This window comes from Salvelinus fontinalis, chromosome 18 (genome assembly GCF_029448725.1).
Source record: "Salvelinus fontinalis isolate EN_2023a chromosome 18, ASM2944872v1, whole genome shotgun sequence".
In the NCBI taxonomy this organism is placed as follows: Eukaryota; Metazoa; Chordata; class Actinopteri; order Salmoniformes; family Salmonidae; genus Salvelinus; species Salvelinus fontinalis.
The window spans coordinates 20990110-21013431 of record NC_074682.1 but is presented as its reverse complement, the minus strand read 5'-3'; the positions used below and the strand labels follow the sequence as shown (position 1 = coordinate 21013431).

General features: G+C 42.6%; 1 protein-coding gene across 1 annotated transcript in view; it reads left to right on the top strand.

Moving 5' to 3' along the window:
• LOC129815130 (calcium/calmodulin-dependent protein kinase type 1-like) overlaps nucleotides 1–23322 on the top strand; it is an 89191-nt gene that overhangs the window by 13269 nt on the left and 52600 nt on the right. The window contains exon 2 of the mRNA XM_055868525.1: nucleotides 9401–9514. Coding sequence (XP_055724500.1) covers nucleotides 9429–9514 — 86 coding nt within the window. The 5' untranslated portion in view covers nucleotides 9401–9428. The remainder of the gene's footprint in view (nucleotides 1–9400; nucleotides 9515–23322) is intronic.

The following is a 23322-nucleotide window of genomic DNA, read 5'->3' as shown; positions in this document are numbered from 1 at the left end:
CTAATTTCATGCAATTTTACTAATTTTGCCATGGGGCGGAGTGGACAATTAGTTCTCTTACAGCTAATTTCCTGCAATTCCACACATTTGGACTGACATAGAGAAAGACTGCTGATGAACAACAACATTTCGAAATTGCACCTTGTATTCTACTATTCTAACTAACAACAGTACGTTGAGACCCTGACTGAGTTCCTAAAATGTGTGTAAAAATGTTTTGGAGGAAAATTAGTTGCCTATCCCTGCACTAGACTATTAAGATGCAGGACAAGCTACCAGACCAGAAAGGCCCAGAAGACTTCCTGTGTTATTAACATAAATAACTGACAGGGCTTTCTCTCTGTCACACATTTGACTAGACTTCCTCTTACTGCTTCCCCAAGCAAATTGCTTTGCATGCTGGTCTATGATGCCTACTTCTTATTTCTGTTCCTTTCATTTATATAGCCTTCACTGGCGGGCAAAATTATGTAAAGCAAATACACTACCAGTCAAAAGTTTGGACACACCTACACATTTAAGGGTTTTTTACATTGTAGAATTATAGTGAAGACAAACTAAGAAATAACACAAATGTTATTAAACAAATCAAAATATGTGTTATATTTTAGATTCTTCAAATTAGCCACCCTTTGCCTTGATGACAGCTTTGCACATGCTTGGCATTCTCTCAACCAGCTTCACCTGGAATATTTTTCCAACATTCTTGAAGGAGTCCCCACATATGCTGAGCACTTGTTAGCTGCTTTTCCTGCACTCTGCTTGTCCAACTCATCCTAAACCATCTCAATTGGGTTGAGGTCAGGTGATTGTTGAGGCCAGGTCATCCGATGCAGCACTCCATCACTCTCCTTCTTGGTCAAATAGCCCTTACACAGCCTGGAGTTGTGTTGGGTCATTATCCTGTTAAAAAATAAATGATAGTCCCACTAAGCTCAAACCAGATGGCATGGCGTATCGCTGCAAAATGCTGTGGTAGCCATGCTGGTTAAGTGTGCCTTGAATTATAAACAAATCACTGACAGTTTCACCAGCAAAGCACCCCCACACCATCACACCTTCTCCTCTATGCTTCACGGTGGGAACCACACATGCGGAGATCATGTGAAAAGCAGCTAACAAGTGCTCAGCATATGTGGGAACTCCTTCAAGAATGTTGGAAAAATATTCCAGGTGAAGCTGGTTGAGAGAATGCCAAGAGTGTGCAAAGCTGTCATCAAGGCAAAGGGTGGCTACTTTGAAGAATCTCAAATATAAAATATATTTTGATTTGTTTACCACTTTCTTGGTTACGACATGATGCCATATGTGTTATTTCATAGTTTTTATGTATTCACTATTATTCTACAATTTAGGAAATAGTAAAAATAGGGAAAAACCCTGGATGAGTAGGTGTGTCCAACCGTTTTACTGGTACTGTATACAAAAATATCTGTTGATTAACCATTTAAAAGGGGTGATAAACCTTATTCAAACCTCTTCAATGTTCCTCTTCTATAAATCACATCCTGTCATGTTAAAAGGAATATTCAAGTTTTTTCAGTGAGGATGTAATGCCTTCCTCACTCTCACATCCTCATTTGCAGAATTACACACAGCTCCTCTGTAATTCCATCACTGGTCATGGTCTCACAAGTAACCAATAGAGTTGGGACCAATTACATTACCAACATGAGTTGGAATTTAGAACATATAACTCTGGTAACCACCTATTTTTTGCTGGGACTTTCCTGGCTGTGACATTGGCCAGAGTTGTGACTAAAGGCCAAGGCACGGCCCTGAGGTATCTGTTGATTTGCCCACCTCTTTGTGTGCGTTCACCACGCATTGACACCATGCACCGACACCAATGTGACTAAAATAAACACTACTTCAGCTGACATTAGCCATTAGACCTGGTGCAATTTGGTTCTGCAGATACCAGCATACCTCTCTGGGGTTTCCATGGAGACATGCAAGAAGCCAACTTCAGACGAGGAAGGAAAGGCACCTCCGAATGAACCTCTGTCTGTCTGTCTGTCTGTCTGTCTGTCTGTCTGTCTGTCTGTCTGTCTGTCTGTCTGTGCGCGTGTCTGTCTGTGCGCGTGTGTGTTTGTGTGTGTGTGTGCGCCTAGCAGCAGTGTCATTAGCTGCTGGTGGGGGCTGGTCATGATAAGAAAGAGGCAGACATTACGTTTCCTAAGGGTTTCATGGGGTGGCACTGATAACACCATGCAGCAGTCACCTTCTGTACCCCATCACATCTACGTGGGTTTAGCACATGCCGTGAGACTCCCTGTTTATACGAGCAACAGGGTTGGGGAGTAACTGATTACATATAATCAGTTACATGTCATCGGATTACAAGAAACTAACTGTAATCGGTTACATTACCAGCAAAAATATTGTAATCAGATTATAGATACTTTTGAAAAACTAGATGATTACAGTTAGTACTTGAATTACTGTTAAATTCAGAAATTATTTTAGCAGAAAAAAATACATTTTCTCAATGACATTGAATTCAGCATTGAAAAAAAGGCACAAGTTTTTTTTTTTTTTTTTCACGTCATCGAGTCTGACCACAAGTCAGAGACCACTATGATGAGGGGAAAAACTCACTAGACAAATAGTTAACCACCATATTCAGGAGCCTGATATGTAATCATACCAGGCTACTGAATTGGCAGATAAAAACCAAAACAATGTATTATATCATCCTGCATGGCATGCTCAGACTGACAGGGCTTATTCTCACTGAATAGAGTTATTAGGATGACATTTTACATAATCGGTTAAATAGTGCCTTCAGAGTATTCATACCCCTTGATTTATTCCACTTTTTGTTGCTACAGCCTGAGTTCAAAATGGATTAAATTCACGAGGAGTTGATATGTTGAGCTGTTCTATATGGAAGCCAATTCTAAAAATAAAATACATAGACAGTAGATCTGGCATTTGTACCAGCGCTTCTAAAAAATATTGACAGAAAAGTGTTCATGAGGGATAAGTACTGTTGTTTAGAATGATTTGATTCATAATTTTCTTGACAGGACTTTATTGTTGTTTTCATCCTACCTAGGCCCAGTAGTTTTTTCAGAAGTTTTTTTTAGGGTCCCATGATAGCCCATATCAAAAAATAATTACAGCACATTCTTTACTATGTCATACCCCGAGTTTAACCTGGTTAGGTTAGCCTACCAGATCAGGAAAAACTTGGCCCCAGGAAAACTGTTTACACCCACCACTCTGGGTCCTGTAGTGCCACCCTGGGGAGAATCAAGGCAGACCTCATATCCATGCGTATGCCCAGCGCCAAGTCTAGATCCAAAAGGCTTCTTAACAGCTTCTACCCCCAAGCCATAAGACTCCTGAACAGCTAATCAAATGGCTACCCGGACTATTTGCATATTTCCCCTTCCCTCATTTTTACGCTACTGCTACTCTCTGTTTAATTATCCAGGCATAGTCACTTTATCTCTACCTACATGTACATATTACCTCGATTAACCTGTGCCCCCGCACATTGACTCTGTACCGGTACCCTCTATACATAGCTCCGCTACTGTTTTTTATTGTTGCTCCCTAATTATTCGTTATTTTTCTTATTTTTTATTTTATTTGTTTTTTTTTTACTTCAGTTTATTTTAGTAAATACTTTCTTAACACTTTTTTTTCTTAAAACTGCATTGTTGGTTAAGGGCTTGTAAGAATGCATTTTACTGTTGTATTCGGCGCATGTGACAAATAACATTTGATTTGATTTAATGACATTATGAAGGGCAGCTCAGAACAGCTGAAGATAGATTTTAAAGAACTGATGTCTCTACTTGACACCAACAAACGCCCCATAATATCTGGCCCTCTGCCCTCCTACAATCGTGGCATTGAGTTCAGCAGACTTTTAGCCCTCCGTAACTGGCTATGAGACTATTGCAGCTCTGTGGGTGTAACATTTATTGACAGTTTTGATACCTTCTGGAAACAAAACTCGTATTATAAGGAGGATGGGATCCACCCAAATAATTTGGGTTCCTGGATTATTTCACAGCATTCTTTATAAGGCTGCGTTGAGACAATGACCTATCAATGACTCAAGCCCAATTTATTAAATCCCAACCATTGTGTTGCTGAGTTGTCATAATGCTTCAGCAAATGTACATTATCCCAGGGGTGCTGGAAGACACAATGCAAGTAACCTAATTTATATCCCTTTTACTGCCCTGAATGCCTCTGCTGATCTGACAGCTATTGTATGCAGTAATCATGTGCCTATGAACCAGAGTTATACTGTTAGCACTGAGGATGTGTGCCCTAGCAGGAAGTCCACTGTTTGCAGCTCACCCTGCACTAACATACAGTGCATTCAGAAAGTGTTCAGAGCCCTTGACTTTTTCCACACTCCTTAGAAAAGGGCACATGAATGCCCGCTTAGAGTTTGCCAAAAGGCACCTAAAGACTCTCAGACCATGAGAAACAAGATTCTCTGGTCTGATGATACCAATATTGAACTCTTTTGCATGAATGACAATGCGTCACGTCTGGAGGAAACCTGGCACCATCCCTACGGTGAAGCATGGTGGTGGCTGCATCATGCTGTTGGGATGTTTTTCAGCAGCAGGGATTGGGAGACTAATCAGAATCGAGGGAAAGATGAACGGAACAAAGTACAGAGATATTCTTGATGAAAACCTGCTCCAGAGCTCTCAGGACCTCAGACTGGGGCGAAGGTTCACCTTTCAACAGGACAACGACCCTAAGCACACAGCCAAGACAACGCAGGAGTGGCTTCAGGGCAAATCTCTGAATGTCCTTGAGTGGCCCAGCCATATCCTGGACTTGAACCCGATCGAACATCTCTTGTGAGACCTGAAAATAGCTGTGCAGCGACGCTCCCCATCCAACCTGACGGCGCTTGAGAGGATCTGCAGAGAAGAATGGGAGAAACTCCCCAAATACAGGTGTGCCAAGCTTGTAGCATCATACCCAAGAAGACTCCAGGCTGTAATCGGTGACAAAGGTGCTTCAACAAAGTACTGAGTAAACGGTCAGAATATTTATGTAAATGTAATATTTATTAAAAAAAATATATATACATTTGCTGAAAAAAATAAATAAAATGTTGCTTTGTCATTATGGGGTATTGTGTGTAGACTGTAAATATATGCACTGTAAATAACCTGAGCATGTCTACCTCTGTTTTTATTGCTTTACTGGGAAACTTAGCAATCAAGCATCCCAGAAAAGTGCTAAAAAAGCCCAAGTTAACATATGTAGTTTAAGAAACAAGGTTCATGAAATCAATCATTTGCTATTAACAGTTGACTTTCATATTCTGACAAACTCTGAAACTCACTTAGATAACACTTAAAAAAAATTTTTTTTTTTAAAAATGTAAAAATGTATTTAACCTTTATTCAACTAGGCAAGTCAGTTAAGAACAAATTCTTATTTACAATGACGGCCTACACCGGCCAAACCCAGACGATGCTGGGCCAATTGTGCCCCGTCCTATGGGACTCCCAATTATGGCCGGTTGTGATACAGCCTGGATTCAAACCAGGGTGTCTGTAGTGACGCCTCTATTACTGAGATGCAGTGGCGTAAACCGCTGCGCCACTCAGGAGCCCCGAGAATATAGTGGTAGCAATACATGGTTATAAGATCTACAGAAATGCCAACGGTGGAGATGTGGCCTTCTATATTCAGAACCACATTTCTGTAAAGCTTAGAGAGGATCTCATGTTAAATATTGTTGAATCAATATGGCTACGGGTTCATCTGCCTCACCTAAAGCCCATTCTGGCTTTAGGTGAGGCACATGAATGAAATCATCAACATGTATTGATCACATCTTTACTAATGCTGGAGAAATTAGCTTGAAAGCAGTATCCAAATCCATCAGATGTAGTGATCACAATATAGTTGCCATATCTAGGAAAACTGAAGTTTCAAAGGCTGGGCCTAATATAATGTATAAGAGGTCATCATACAATAGGTTTTGTAGTGATTCCTATGTTATTGATGTAAGTAATATTTGTTGGCCTGTAGTGTGTAATCAGAAGCAACCAGATGCTGCACTTGACACATTTATGAAATTGCTCATCCCAGTTACTGATAACCATGTGTAACAGTATAACTTTAAACCGTCCCCTCGCCCCGACACGGGCGCGAACCAGGGACCCTCTGCACACATCAACAACTGACACCCACGAAGCGTCGTTACCCATCGCTCCACAAAAGCCGCGGCCCTTGCAAAGCAAGGGGCAACCCTACTTAAAGTCTCAGAGCAAGTGACGTAACTGATTGAAATGCTACTAGCGCGTACCCGCTAACTAGCTAGCCATTTCACATCCGTTACACTCACCCCCCTTTCAACCTCCTCCTTTTTCCGCAGCAACCAGTGATCCGGGTCAACAGCATCAATGGAACAGTATAACTTTAAACCGTCCCCTCGCCCCGACACGGGCGCGAACCAGGGACCCTCTGCACACATCAACAACAGTCAACCACGAAGAGTCGTTACCCATCGCTCCACAAAAGCCACGGCCCTTGCAAAGCAAGGGGCAACCCTACTTAAAGTCTCAGAGCAAGTGACGTAACTGATTGAAATGCTACTAGCGCGTACCCGCTAACTAGCTAGCCATTTCACATCCGTTACACATGTACCCATTAAAAAATTGACTGTAAAAACTGTTTAATCCCCCTGGATTGATGAGGAATTGAAAAATGGTATGGTTGAGAGGGATGAGGCAAAATAAATGGCAAATAAGTCTGGCTGCACAACAAATTGGCAAACGTACCGCGAATTGAAAAATCATGTGACTAAACTGAATAAAAAGAAGAAGAAACTACACTATGAAACAAAGATAAATGACATAAATAATGATAGTAAAAACTTTGGAGCAACTTAAATGAAATTTTGGGCAAGAAGGCAAACTCCACTCCATCATTCATTGAATCAGATGGCTCCTTACTCACAAAAAATATTGCAACTGCTTTAAGGATTTTTTCATTGGCAAGACTACCAAATGTAGGTATGACATGCCAGCAACAGACACATGCATACAAACACACAATACGCACTATACACACACACATACACATGGATTTTGTGTTGTAGATATGTGGTAGTAGAGTAGGGCCCTGAGGGCACACACTTAATGTGTTGTGAAATCTGTGTTGTGCAATCTGTTGTGAATATATTGTAATGTTTTTAAAATGCTATAACTGCCTTAATTTAGCTGGACCCCAGGAAGAGTATGGGGATCCATAATAAATACAAATACAAATGGCAGCCTGCAGTACCCCAGTCAACCTTACATTTGAGTTACTCAATGAGATGGGGCAGCACTGGGCTAGCCTGCAACTTCACTTCCTGGAGTAGCATAAACTGCGCATGTTATGTTTCCATGAGACGCTGTCTTAACCGACTTCTTCATTTGGCCAATGCACTATTGAGTCTTCACATTGGAATGAATGGTGTCGCGTGATCAATGGCTTTGTTTATTCATATATAGTCATTGGTGCCATGTCTGAAATCACCACACAATGTTACAAATTAAAAAACATATTCTATGTATTATCGAGTCTGACTTGCGTATCTAAAATGTTGAATTACATATCTCTACATTTTGAGGTAGTATCGGAAATGGCCTTCCATTGTTTGACGTGGCTCAGTGAAGCCGGCAGCTACTGCGACAATTTCATGGTGTAAAAAGCTGTTACTGCAATTTCAGATAAAAACTCAATAAAACAAATCTCAAATACAGTGCCTTCAGAAAGTATTCATACCCCTTGACTTATTACACATTTTGTTGTTCCAGCCTTAATTCAAAATGTATTCAATATTTTTTTTCTCACCCATCTACACACAATACCACATAATGACAAAGTGAAAACCTGTTTTATTTAATTTTTCAAATTTATTGCAAATGAAATACAGATATCTATTTTACACAAGTATTCACACCCCTCAGTCAATCCATGTTAGAATCACCTTTGGCAGTGATTACAGCTGTGAGTCTTTTGGGGTACGTTTCTAAGAAATTTGCACACCTGGATTGTAAAATATGAACACATTATTATTTTTTAAATTCTTCAAGCTCTTTCAAGTTGGTTGTTGATCATTGCCAGACAGTCATTTTCAAGTCTTGCCATAGATTTTCAAGCCGATTTGAGTTAACACCGTAACTAGGCACACAGGAACATTCAATGTTGTCTTGGTAAGCAACTCCAGTGTATATTTGGCCTTGTGTTTTAGGTTATTGTCCTGCTGAAAGGTGACATTTTCTCCCAGTGTCTGTTGGAAAGCAGACTGAACTAGGTTTTCCTCTAGGATTTTGCCTGTGCTCAGTTTTTTTACATCTTAAACTCCCTAGTCCTTGCCGGTGACAAGCATACCCATAACATCATGCAGCCATCACCATGTTTGAAAATATGAAGAGTGGTACTCAGTGATGTGTTGTGTTGGATATGTCTCAAACATACAACTTTGTATTCAGGACGTAAAGTGAATTTCTTTGCCACATTTTTTTGCAGTTTTACTTTAGTGCGTTATTGCAAACAGGATGCATGTTTTGTAATATTTGTATTCTGTACAGGCTTCCTTGTTTTCACTCTGTCGTTAAGGTTAGTATTGTGGAGTAATTGCAATGTTGTTGATCAATCATCAGTTTCTCCTTTCACAGCCATTAAACTCTAACTGTTTTTTTGAAAGTCACCATTGGCCTAATGGTGAAATCCTTGAGTGGTTTCCTTCCTTCCTCTCCTGCAACTGAGGTAGGAAGGATGCCTGTATCTTTATAGTAACTGGGTGTATTGATACACCATCCAAAGTGTAATTAATAACTTCCCCATGCTCAAAGGGATATTCAATGTGAGACTGAGAGTGCGAGTGAGTGAGTATGTCAACTATAGTTACAAAAGTTACTTATTTTTGGTGCACAGACTGGTAAGAATAGCAATAAGAGATGTTGAAGGGAAGCTTAAATTGTGTTCATTCAGGATTATGAGGTAAAGGAAGAGCAGGACTGACCGCAAACCCTCGTCACCTGAAGCAATTTGTAGAAGTTTGTACATTCTTGGTGACATTCTAATGGTTTTAAGTGTCTGACAGCTCACTTTATCAGACTTAGTTTCCAGGTAAGTCTAAACCATTTGTGTGTCAATCAAAAGGTGCCAAAATATGTACAGTCCAGTTACATTTTTAGTCATCCATTATCTCTTTGACTTTTAAACATTTTTAGTGTGGAATGACAAAGCTATTCTGTTATCCTCAAAAACAAGAACCCTTATTCTTTCAATTACAATTAATACATAGACAAATATTTGGGTACACAACTCCAGAAAGAGTGTTTGCCTGACCAGTTTTTCCCCATGTTGAACAGTGAGTGATTTAAGTTTCCCTCCTCTTCTCCAGTATTGTATCCAACCACCAGAAAAGAAAGATGCCTTTGGGTGACGATGGACATTCCTGGAAGAAGAAAACGTCAGATGTTAAGGAGAACTTCAACTTCAAGGAGATCCTGGGGACGTAAGTGTTGAAATCATATCTCACTAAGGGACCATTCTGTTGTTGAGGATATAGTTTAGTAGTGAATTTACAGTATAACTAGCATGCATGGGTCTGAGCCTTTTGCTATCTCTCTGCTCATTTAAACACCATAAAGAGTTCACACGGAACGCTTAGCAGTGTTATTCAGATTCAGGCTACACCACTATAAATACAGAGGGACATTTGCATGTGTTTTCTGTACCTCTACCTTTTTGCATGTTTAACACAGACTGACGACCTCTTTAGGTATATTGGTCATGTTTAATGCAGGCGTGTGGGCAGAAAGTTGCTAATAGAGTCTATTAATGTTTGAGTGATTGGGGGATATTCTCTTCACTAAGAGCGCTTTGGCTCTGAATGCAGTGAGCTCAGATCAGGACTCTACCTTGACGACATGCCCATGATTGGTTATTATTAATGCTGAGGTCTACTAGCCTATTGAAGAAAATTCCCCCATGGTTTTAGATTACACTGTTGAGGTGTTTGTGTGTGTCTAGGCTCTCATGTGTCCTTAGTACGAGTCAGTCTGGTCCAGTTGATAATGTATTCTAACATCCGAACCTGCCTTGCTCTGAGCAGTACTTTGATGTGTTACATGTCTTTTCACTGAATTATATATGGCCCGGGGGGATTTTGCACTTTTGCTTTTCATATTTAGCTTTTTGTTGTTGTTGTAGTTTCCAGAGTGTGTTGTGTTTCATGTCTGTATTTGATTTGAGTGGAAAGGACATCACTGGCGTGCTAGGTATTCTGGGCCACATCAAGTATGAAAGTGCAAGCTAAAATACTGTACATTGTCAGAGATGTTACATTTTTATAGAGCTGACATCAGCTGTGCTACTTTGACATGGTCCCTTGTGGGTGAGAACATTCTTCAGTGATGTTGTTTTCCTGCTCAGTGTGTGTGTGTGTGTCGACGTGTGAGCTGACCCTTGACCTAGGAAGCAGTTAGCAGAGGGACTTTGGTGCCCTTTCCCTGACTTAGAGAGAGAAAGAGAAAGAGAGAGACAGGCAGGAACCAGAATCTACAGGAGAGACTATATTCATGCTGGGACCACTTATAGTGAGGAGCCATACATTAACACATAAAAAGGCCTTACAAGGGAAATAAATATTTTATCAATATCTTTGCTTAGCTCAGGCCATTGCTGAAGAGGAATGAGAGGTTGAGAGTTACTGAATGCCTAACATATACGAGGAGCAGACAGAGAGAAAAGACAGGAAACATGCAATCGGGGGGCAGCTGTAGCTCCATACAATCAGGTGTTCAGAGAGACAGCCCGTGCTTGGTCAGTGCCAGTTGTAGCTTGAAGTCTGTCCTTTCAACAGCTCTGTGTTTAGGTTTGAGGGGGTCGGCCTTCTACACTAAAGTGTTGACTAATCCAGTGGACAGGGCCTTTCATTTAGCCCTGAGTGGTGGATGGGTGGCTCTGTTTCTCCCATCAACAGTGATGATGAGAATATTGTTCCCTGTGTGTTTGTGGGTCTGTCTGCGTGTATCTGATCTAAAGAGGGTTTTAAACCTGTAATGTTTTTTCATGTAAAAGATTGGTTAACAAGCCCTTGGATGTACACAGAGAGCTAATATTAATAATATGCATGTCAATCTCTCCTGGCTCAAAGTGGAGGAGAGATTGACTTCATCAAGTCCAAAACAGACTATGTAAGGCGCACAGTACTACATGGAACTCTATTCCACATCAAGTAACTCATGCAAGCAGTAAAATTTTATTTAAAAAACAGATACAAAAAACACCTTATGGAACAGACTGTGAAGCAACACAAAACATAGGCACAGACGTATGCATACACACACACGATATCATATGCACTGTACACACACGAACACATGGATTTTGTACCGTATACAATTGAAGTCGGAAGTTTACATACACCTTAGCCAAATACATTTAAACTCAGTTTTACACGATTCCTGACGTTTAATCCTAGTATAAATTCCCTGTCTTAGGTCAGTTAAGATCACCAATTTATTTTAAGAATGTGAAATATCAGAATAATAATACAGAAAATTATTTATTTCTGCTTTTATTTCTTTCATCACATTCCCAGTGGGTCAGAAGTTTACATACACTCAATTAGTATTTGGTAGCATTGCCTTTAAATTGTTACACTTTGGTCAAACGTTTCGGGTAGCCTTCCACAAGCTTCCCACAATAAGTTGGGTGAATTTGGGCCCATTCCTCCTGACAGAGCTGGTGTAACTGAGTCAGGTTTGTAGGCCTGTTGCTCGCACACACTTTTTCAGTTCTGCCCACAAATTTTCTATAGGATTGAGGTCAGGGCTTTGTGATGGCCACTCCAATACCTTGACTTTGTTGTCCTTAAGCTATTTTACCACAACTTTGGAAGTATGCTTGGGGTCATTGTCCAATTGGAAGACCCATTTGCGACCAAGCTTTAACTTCCTGACTGATGTCTTGAGATGTTGCTTCAATATATCCACATAATTTTCCTGTTTCGTCATGCTATCTATTTTGTGAAGTGCACCAGTCCCTCCTGCAGCAAAGCACTCCCACAACATGATGCTGCCACCCCCGTGCTTCACAGTTGGGATGGTGTTCTTCGGCTTGCAAGCCTCCCCCTTTTTCCTCCAAACATAACGATGGGCATTATGGCCAAACAGTTCTATTTTTGTTTCATCAGACCAGAGGACACTTCTCCAAAAAGTATGATCTTTGTCCCCATGTGCAGTTGCAAACCATAGTCTGGCTTTTTTATGGCGGTTTTGGAGCAGTGGCTTCTTCCTTGCAGAGCGGCCTTTCAGGTTATGTCGATATAGGACTGGTTTTACTGTGGATCTAGATTATTTTGTACCTGTTTCCTCCAGCATCTTCACAAGATCCTTTGCTGTTGTTATGGGATTGATTTGCACTTTTCACACCAAAGTACGTTCATCTCTAGGAGACAGAACGCGTCTCCTTCCTGAGTGTTTATACTTGCATACTATTGTTTGTACAGATTAATGTGGTACCTTCAGGCGTTTGGAAATTGCTCCCAAGGATGAACCAGACTTGTGGTGGTCTATAATTTGTTTTCTGAGGTCTTGGCTGATTTCTTTTGGTTTTGCCATGATGTCAAGCAAAAAGGCACCGACTTTGAAGGTAGGCCTTGAAATACATCCACAGGTACACCTCCAATTAATGTAAACTTTTGACCCACTGGAATTGTGATACAGTGAATTCTAAGTGAAATAATCTGTCTGTAAACAATTGTTGGAAAAATGACTTGTGTCATGCACAAAGGAGATGTCCTAACCGACTTGCCAAACTATAGTTTGTTAACAAGGAATTTGTGGAGTGGTTGAAAAACGAGTTTTAATGACTCCAAACTAAGTGTATGTAAACTTCCGACTTCAAATGTATCTGTGGTAGTGGTGGATTAGGGGACTGAGGGCACACAGTCTGTGAATGTATTGTAATGTTTTTAAAACTGTATAAACTGCCTTAATTTTGCTGGACCCCAGGAAGAGTAGCAGCTAATGGGGATCCCTAATAAATACAAATTCGAACAGGCAGTAAGACGCCCTGTGAGGAACTGTATTGCGATGCTGTTTAATAAAGGGTGCGTGTTCAACCCCCTCTACTCCCTGTTCACCCATGGCTGCGTGGCCAAGCACGCCTCCAAATCAACCATCAACTTTGCAGATGACACAACAGTAGTAGGCTTGATTACCTACAACGATGAGACAGCATACAGAGAGGAGGTGAGGGCTCTGGGAGTGTGGTGCCAGGAAAATAACCTCTCACTCAACGTCAACAAAACTAAGGAGATGATCGTGGACTTCAGGAAATAGCAGAGGGAGTACCTCCCTATCCACATTGATGGGACCGCAGTAGAAAAGGTGAAAGCTTCAAGTTCCTCGGCGTACATATCACTGACAAACTGAAATGGTCCACCCACATAGATAGTGTGGTGAAGAAGGCGCAACAGCACCTCTTCAACCTCAGGAGGATAAAGAAATTTGGCTGTACACCTAAAACCCTCAGAAACCTTTACAGATGCACAATTGTTTGTGGCCTGCTGGAAGTCATTTTGCAGGGCTCTGGCAGTGCTCCTCCTTGCACAAAGGCGGAGGTAGCGGTCCTGCTGCTGGGTTGTTGCCCTCCTACGGCCTCCTCCACGTCTCCTGATGTACTGGCCTGTCTCCTGGTAGCGCCTCCATGCTCTGGACACTACGCTGACAGACACAGCAAACCTTCTTGCCACAGCTCGCATTGATGTGCCATCCTGGATGAGCTGCACTACTTGAGCCACTTGTCTGGGTTGTAGACTCCGTCTCATGCTACCACTAGAGTGAAAGCACCGCCAGCATTCAAAAGTGACCAAAACATCAGCCAGGAAGCATAGGAACTGAGAAGTGGTCTGTGGTCACCACCTGCAGAACCACTCCTTTATTGGGGGTGTCTTGCTAATTGCCTATAATTTCCACCTTTTGTCTATTCCATTTGCACAACAGCATGTGAAATTTATTGTCAATCAGTGTTGCTTCCTAAGTGGACAGTTTGATTTCACAGAAGTGTGATTGACTTGGAGTTACATTGTGTTGTTTAAGTGTTCCCTTTATTTTTTGAGCAGTGTATATATAATCTTTACAGTACCAATCAAAGGTTTGGACACACCTACTCATTCAAGGGTTTTTCTTCATTTTTACTATTTTCTACATTGTAGAATAATCAAAACTATGAAATAACACATATGGAATCATGTAGTAACCAAAAAATTGTTAGCCAAATCAAAATATATTTGATATTGGAAATTCAAAGTAGCCGCCCTTTGCCTTGTGACAGCTTTGCACACTCTTGGCATTCGCTCAACCAGCTTCATGAGGTAGTCACCTGGACTGCATTTCAATTAACAGGTGTGCCTTGTTAAGTTAATTTGTGGAATTTATTTCCTTCCTTATTTTGAATTCAAGGCACACTTAACCAGCATGGCTACCACAGCATTCTGCAGCGATACGCCATCCCATCTGGTTTGCGCTTAGTGGGACTATCATTTATTTTTCAACAGTACAATGACCCAACACACCTCCAGGCTGTGTAAGGGCTATTTGACCAAGAAGGAGAGTGATGAAGTGCTGCATCAGATGACCTGGCCTCCACAATCACCTGACCTCAACCCAATTGAGATGGTTTGGGATGAGTTAGACAGCAGAGTCTGTCTAACTTCACAAAGAAATCAGGAGGTTATTATCTATATTTTATTATTAAAGAATGTCCTTTGCCATGCAGTTTCTACTCTAAATATCAGGTAAATGTTTGCCAAATAAAGGATAAATATGAGTATCTCCTCGTATGTCTGGTGACAGTGCACACACACTGGAATGGTAAAGCCTTATTGATACATTAGCACTGAGCGATGAACTGTTCCAATGAAACAGGATGTTTACATAAGGTGCACTGACATTAGACATACATTATTTGAAGTTTCCATTAAGTACACACTTGGATCCTTGTTAGTGAGGATTTAAACATCATCCATAACACAGTTTACCTAATGTAGCCCAATGATACCATGTGTTCCCAAAGCTCCTATGTTGGTGCAGGTATAAGTATTTGATTAGGATATTTCTACCACAGTGCTTGTCTCATTCCTATCATCGTGATGGTCAAACATTTTGGGTAAACCACCTTTTCTCTTGACTTCAGTTGTTAAACATTTTTTAGATAAAGTTGTGTATGTGACGGGTATGCTTAGGTTTCCTTTCCTCCATATCCACTGGTCTGTCAATGGGGTTGACCGCCTGTTTATGGAAAGATCACCAGCTCACCACGTTGTCAGCTAAGAGTTCTCCGTTGGCTGGTTGTCTTAGCAACAGGAGGAGACACTTTCCATATGGACTCTAACAATCACTATGGAAACAAAGTTTGTATCTGCTATTAATAATCCTGGTGTGTGAATGTGTGAGCATTGTGAGGGGCGGTGAAATCCCCTCATTGTATACACTGTTGAATGTCTCTGCTAGGAGCAAAGCTGAATTCCTTGAAACTCCCTCTTTGACGTTCTTTCACAAATAGGCCTTATAAAGGATGTGTGTGTGTGTGTGTGTGTGTGTGTGTGTGTGTGTGTGTGTGTGTGACTCCCCTCCCACCCTCCACCCCCTCATGCCATCCCTTTGTAGCAGAAATTCTCTGATCATGGCCTCAGTTTGTGTCCTCGGCTGTGTTTTGATCTTATTCAGCCCCACTCCACAACACAATAGCTGACTGATCAATCTGCCCTTAACAAGTTCAATGAATGGATGTATCTATTATTTTTCTCATTCATACTAATGAAGCACTCTAATGACAAAACATTTAAATAATTGAAATTCTAATTCAGGCCATTGTCTACCACCTACCCAATGATGTATTTTGTCATGCAGAGGGAGGCTGATGAGGCTTATTGGGGAGAACAACTTTCTTTATACTCACTGTCTTGGTCCACATTGATACAGGTACTGATGTGCCTCTATTAGGATGTAATGAGTCCCTTTAAGTAAATATTTGTGACATACTATTAAAGTACACTCCTGGGAATGAATGTGACTTCATCTAGAGTTTGTTAAGGTAACTTTGGACAATACCTTTTCCATGATAAACTGTGTGTGTGTGTGTTGTTGTGTGCATGTGTGAGTGTCCTACTGCTGCTGCATCTGGTTCTATAATTAAAACAGATCTGGATAAAATATCACCACAACTACAATCAACTCAAATCTTCTCCCCTGTGAATCTCTTTCTCTTTTTCTTTATTTTATGCTCCTTATCTTAATCACTCTCCTCTGCTGTTGTCTCACTTTCTATCATTCCCTCTATGTCCTCTCCTCCCTTTCAGTCAGTCAACTTTGGTACAAAATCCTATGTGGAGTCGCACTCTCATGACTTTGGTTGAAGGATCTACAATGATGCCTGAGAAGTCCAATGAAATCTGCGCCTCGCTGGAAGCTCCACCTTCCACAGGTGATAAGCGTGAGGCTCGGATTAATTCCTTCAGTTATTCAGCTCTTCCCCTCGGTAGGGGACAAGAACGATTCCCGCAACTAAAACAAAACATTTGAAAATGATACTGTCTGTTACGTTGCGCCAACTAAACTGTCCCATACTGGTAGAGCATACTCACCCCCTGGTAACCTCCATGATAACGTTTTTTCCCTGCATCTATTTTTATGTGTGCGGTCCAGCGCTCGGTGACAGCCGGTTACTGGAACGCATCTTACCACCTGAACCGAGTGAGGCTCGTTGTCACAACAGTACCCCCAAGTGGCACGGCCAATCAGGGTACGTCACTGGTCGCCGGAGCCCGTGTGCCCCGGTGGGCCGGGCTTTAGGCAAACCTTGGCATATAAAAACTGTTTTTTCAACCGATTTCCACAGTCTTCGCTGGTGTTAAAAGTGTTGTCTCCCGTATGTGAGTTTTATGAAAAGTGTTCCTTTTCCATTTTCAGACACATGGTTGTCAAGGTTGGTGGAAATGGGAGAAGAACCACTCTCTCCCAGTCCACAAAGTGGTATCACGTCACTTCACGGGAATCTCGCTGTCTGTTCCGACCGATAGCGCACATAGGCAGTGTCGCCCTGGATCATGCGAACAGTGACGTCAAGGAACAGGCTACAATTTGTTGTGCGTATCTGGCAGCGTCATCACATCGACTTATCCCGAGGCCTCAGTGCACGTTTTGAGGGAGGAAATATCCTCCCGTCACCAGAAGCAGGCAATCCGTGTGGTTCCTATGTCGAAGATCATGGACTGCCTTGTACAGCCGGTATTCCTGGTTACGAAAAGGGACGGGACATTCTAGACCTAAGTGCTCTCAGCAAGCACCTCAGAGTTTACAAACTCAGAATACTCACAAGCAGCTGGCTATTACAGTGATTGGCTGGTGGAGTATGGTCGAGGGGACAAGCAGAATTACACACATCCATGCTACTGTCCCGTATTCAGTCTCTAGGCTTCATGAGAAACCGAGAATAAGAGCTCTCTGACATCATCTCAATGCATTCTGTTTCTGGGTCTCGAGCTAGACTCACTGGCGTATCACGCTTTTCTATCCCCACGGAGGGTGTCTGGGTTCCGGCTCCGCTTAGACAAATTTCAGTCGGGTCACACTGTGCGTTTTCACCAGTGCCTATGCCTCCTGTGGATGATGGTGGCTGCATCTCGCTGCCTAAGCGGGTCGCTTTGGGCCATGGCCTTGTGGTGGGTCCCTCGACTATTGTTAGGGGGCTCCCATGGGCTGAGTTGTGTCCAACAGGGTGATCACGGCAGACGCATCCCCCGAGGGTGGGGTACGCTGTATGAAGGCAACTCGATTTGGGGGGTATGCACACTGGTGCAAAGCGCACTGTAGGTCAATTACCTGGAGTATCTGGCGTTCAGGCGCTCCCCCCTGTTTTTGTCAGGCCTGCTTGGGCTGGTCAGAACCGACAATATATATGTGGTGGCATGCATCAACAGATGGGGACAGACTCTGTTTCTCACCTTCTTAACCTTGGCTTGCTCCCTGTTGCTAGGGAGCAGTGCGCACATGCTTTTGTTTTGGGCAACGCATGTCCCCGGTTGCCTCAACTCGGGGGAAGATCTTTTATCCAGCTGGGACCCTCTCAGGGGTGGAGGCACTGCCAGATATGGGACATTTTTGGCAGGGCCGACGTAGATCTATACACATTGCGAGACAACGTGCACTGTCTTCTATTTTTCTCGATGAGGGACCTACGTGACCCGTTGAAAATGAACGCTCTGGTGCACAAGTGGCTTAGGACCCTCCTTTACGCGTTTACGGCAATAGTTCTGATTCAGCCCATGTTGAAGTGGATGCGCCGGGAGGGCTTACCATTGATTCTTGTGGCTCCCTGTTGGCCCAGGCAGCCTTAGTTTGCAGAGATCATTCGCCTTTTAGGCGGAGACCAGTGGAAATTTCCGTTTTGCAGGGACTTGTTGTCCCAGGCGCACGGGCAGGTTTGGCAACCGAGGCCAGATATTTGGTTCCTATGGGGCTGCCTCGTAAGCAGGCCAATCTGATGGCTAGAGGTTTACCTCTAAATGTTATTGCTACCATTCAGTCTGCAAGGGCACCCTCCATGAGTGGCAAACGTTTGAGCTCTGGTGCCAATATAAAGGACTTGTTCAATTTCAGTGCTCTGTGAGGGACATCCTTATGTTCCTACATGAGCTTTTCAAGCATTCTCCACTTTTAAAGTGTGCATGGCGACTGTCTCAGCGTGTCATGTGGGAATTGACGGAACCTCACTGGGGGCCACCCCCTGGTGGTGCAGTTCCTGAAAGGTGAATGTCATATCAGACTGGTCTCTAAACCTATTGCGCCCACATGGGACTTGGCACTGGTTTTGGAGGTATTGTGTGCGGCCCCCTTTGAGCCTCGGGAGTCGGTGGATCTGAAGATCCTCCTACAAAACCTGCTCATGGCTTTGGCCTCGGATAATCGTGTTGAGAACCTGCACACGTTATCCGTACATCCTTCCTGAAATTCTTATTTTAATCTTATGATAATTACTTTTTACTCCTTTTTCTCCCCAATTTCGTGGTATACAATTGGTAGTTACAGTCTTGTCCCATCGCTGCAACTCCCGTACGGACTCGGGAGAGGCAAAGTTCTGAATTCCAGCGAGGGGTGGATTTCATTGGCCTTGTTAGGCATGATTGTAGATCCTTCAACCTAAGTTGCGAGAGTGCAACTCCCCAAAGTATGTTGTACCTCGTTTCCCTCCTTTAGGGAGCAGTAGTTATATTCATAACGTTATGTTTTTATCTCTCGTTCTCCTTCACCAAACAAAGCTTTATTTTAGCTCACATTCCTAGCTGCTTCTTAACTATCCCATTTTGTCTCTCTTCTCCCAAGTTGCCTCATAATCAGTAACTGTTTTTACACAGGGGTTCATATGCCATTGGGCCCTAAATGGGAGCTCCAGTGCTGTAGGCTACTGTACAGGCTGATGGGAGGAGTGAAACATAAAAACACATATTGATAATTTAATATTGATAATAATTTCCATAGATGACAGACAGACCGTTACGAGGGACGAATCTGTGTGTGTGTGTGTTTATGTGTGGTGTTCACCATATAGTCCCCCTCATGCCATTCCTTTGTAGCAGAAATTCTTTGATCATGGCCTCAGTTTGTGTCCTCGGCTGTGTTTTGATCTTATTCAGCCCCACTCCACAACACAATAGCTGACTGATCAATCTACCCTTAACAAGTACAAGGAATTTATGTATCTATTATTTTCTCGTTCATAGTAATGAAGCACTGTAATCACAAAACATTTAAATAATAGAAATTCTAATTCAGGGCCTTGTCTACCACCTACCCAATGATGTATTCTGTCACACAGAGGGAGGCTGATGAGGCTTATTGGGAGAACAACTTTCTTTCTACTCACTGTCTTGGTCCACATTGATACAGGTGCTGATGTGCCTCTATTAGGATGTGTTACGCACGCCTCTGAGAAGAGGGAACGCAACTCCCTGCTACAACTCAACTCTCTGAAGTGCAAGAGGTATGGACTGTAGGTGCGAGTAAGGATGACACAAAAGCAGAATTTACCGTTTACTAGAATTTATTTTCTTACACGGTAATATGGGGAAAAGGGGCTGGACGGAACCAAAGCAAAGAAAGTAAATATCAAAGTTCCCCCTCTCCTATCTAACCTGCCTACCCACTTAACTTACCTAACTTAGCACCGTCTGGTGCCCTAACCAAAATACAGGGGGTGGTCCGCCCAGGTCTTACCTAGTGTGCCTAGACAGTAAATATACTACGGGTATATGTATGCCCGCGGGCCTCTTGCCTAAGCACTCCCAAAGTGCCTTCTCCTTCCCCCCTGGGAACAAATGAAACAGAGTAATTATTAATGATTTCACAAACACTCACAAACACAGGACATAGAAAAACTGCTACCAACAACAACAGTACATACCACACTTTCTGATACACAACCAACACTATATCACAATCTAATTTCTCTCTCTCAATCTCCAAATCTCTACTCCTTATCTCATCTCTACTCCTTATCTCCCCTCAATCTTCCCTCTCTTGGGCAGAACACTGGCTTTTATCTTCAGGTGGCAATGGTGATTAGAGTCAGCTGCTTCTTGACGAGGGGGCGGGGTCAGCTCCAATCACCAATTAGCCTGGGGTTGACCAATCAGCTGGTTGGGGAGTACTTCAGGAAGCCATCTCCTGAAACACACACTCAAATACAAAACAGAACACAGAAACTGGGGAACGTAGCACGCCCACCACAAAATTTGCAAACATACAGTTTGTAATAACAAAAACCAACGCTTCCCAAGTTAGTAAACCCGTGATAGAGCGTCAGCAACCACATTCGCTGAGCCCTTCATATAGGCTATCTGTACATTATATCCTTGTACAATCAGAGCCCACCGCATAAGGCGGCGGTTCTGATTGTACATTTGCTTTAAGAACACTAAAGGATTTTGGTCCGTGAAGACCATTACAGGCAAGGCACTGGATCCCACATATACCTCAAAGAACTGTAAGGCTAGCAATAAAGCTAGCGTCTCTTGTTCAATTGTGGAGTACCTTGACTGACACGAGTTGAACTTACGGGAGAAGAAACTGACGGGCCGATCCACTCCGTCTTCATCTTCCTGTAAGAGAACCGCACCCACCCCCACTATACTAGCGTCAACCTCCAACTTAAAAGGTTTGTCAAAGTTGGGGGCGGCAAGCACTGGGGCACTACAAAGTAGCGCTTTAGCGGACTCAAAAGCATGGTTACAGTCCTTGGACCACCTAAATGGTACTTTGGGACTAAGCAGAGATGAAAGGGGAGCTACTGAGTCCCATTAAGTGAATATTTGTCAGTACTGGTAAAGAATGTGACTTAATTTGGAGAGTTCGTAAAGGTGACTTTGAACAACCTACCTTTTCAATGATAAACTATGTTTGTGTTTGTGTGTATGTGTATGTGTGTGTTAATCTGTGTTGTTGTGTGTATGTGTGAGTGTCTTGCTGCTGCTGCATGTGTTTCTGTAATTAAAACAGATCTGGATAAATGATGCGCACACAGTTAACATCACCACAACTAGGACTGGACGATATGGCCTAAAAATAATATCTCAACTTTTTTTCAAACGTTTGGCCGATTCACAATATATATATTGATAAAACAATACATATATATCTAAATAAGCGTTGTTATACAATTAAAGGTCAAATACACTGCATTCCAAACAGTCAGAAATAATCTAATGAATTCAGGGTTTGTGAAGTTATACCTAGACTAAATAAAATTATAAGACCCACTAATAATGTCATTTTTATATCGAAATAGTTTAACCTGCTTTTTTTGTTGCAATAATCACTGATCTGGTTTTGAAGTCTATCTATGAAAATGCCCTTTTTTGTTACAAGAACGATGCATAATGCACATTCACTAATAATCCCAGAAACCCTAGATGGGGGGGGGGGGGGGTACTGATAGGGGGGGTACTGTCACGCCCTGACCATAGAGAGCCTCTGGTTCTCTATGGTGTTTAGGTCAGAGCGTGACTAGGGGGGTGTTCTAGTCATTCTATTTCTATGTTGGTGGGTTGTATGGTATGTTCCCAATTAGAGGCAGCTGGTAATCATATTTAGGAAGCCCTTTGTGGGATATTTGTGGGATATTGTGTTTGTGTTTGTTGCACCACTGATGTCACGTTTTTCGTTGTTGGTTTATTGTTTTTTGTTTCACCGTAATAAAGATGTGGAACTCTACACACGCTGTGCCTTGGTCCGTCCATTATCAAGAACGTGACAGTCGTCCGGGTTTGGCCGGGGTAGGCCGTCGTTGTAAATAAGAATTTGTTCTTAACTGACTTGCCTAGTTAAATAACTGTTAAATTAAAAAAAAATAATCTGCCATGTTGATTCTCAACACAGGGCCCCCTCAAGGGGTGCGTGCTTAGTCCCCTGCTGTACCCCTTGTTCACCCACGAATGCGTGGCCACGCACAACTCCAACACCATCATTAAGTTTGTCGAAGACACAACGGTGGTAGGCCTGATCACCGACAAGGATGAGACAGCCTATAGGGAGGAGGTCAAAGACCTGGCAGTGTGGTGCCAGGACAGCAACCTCTCCCTCAACGTGAGCAAGACAAAAGAGCTGATTGTGGACTACAGAAAAAGGAGGGCCGAGAACGCCCCCATTCACATTGACGGTGTTGTTGTGGATTTGGTTTGAGAGCTTCAAGTTCCTTGGCTTGTGATGCCAGGAAAATAACCTCTCCCTCAATGTGAGAAAGATAAAAGAGCTGATTGTGGACTACAGGAAAAGGAGGGCCGAGAACGCCCCCATTCACATTGACGGTGTTGTTGTGGATTTGGTTCGAGAGCTTCAAGTTCCTTGGCTTGTGATGCCAGGAAAACAACCTCTCTCTCAATGTGAGAAAGACAAAAGAGCTGATTGTGGACTACAGGAAAAGGAGGGCCGAGCACGCTCCCATTCACATTGATGGTGCTGTAGTGGAGCGGGTCGAGAGCTTCAAGTTCCTTGGCGTCCACATGCTAATAAACTATCATGGTCCAAATAAACAAAGATGTGAAGAAGGCTCGACAACGCCTCTTCCCCCTCAGGAGACTGAAAGATTTGGCTTGTGTCCTCAGATCCTGAAAAATTTCTACAGCTGCATCATTGAGAGCATCCTGACTGGTTGCATCACCACTTGATATGGTGCTACAGAGGGTAGTGCCTACGGCCCAGTACATCACTGGGGCCAAGCTTCCTGCCATCCAGGACCTCTATACCAGGCGGTGTCAGA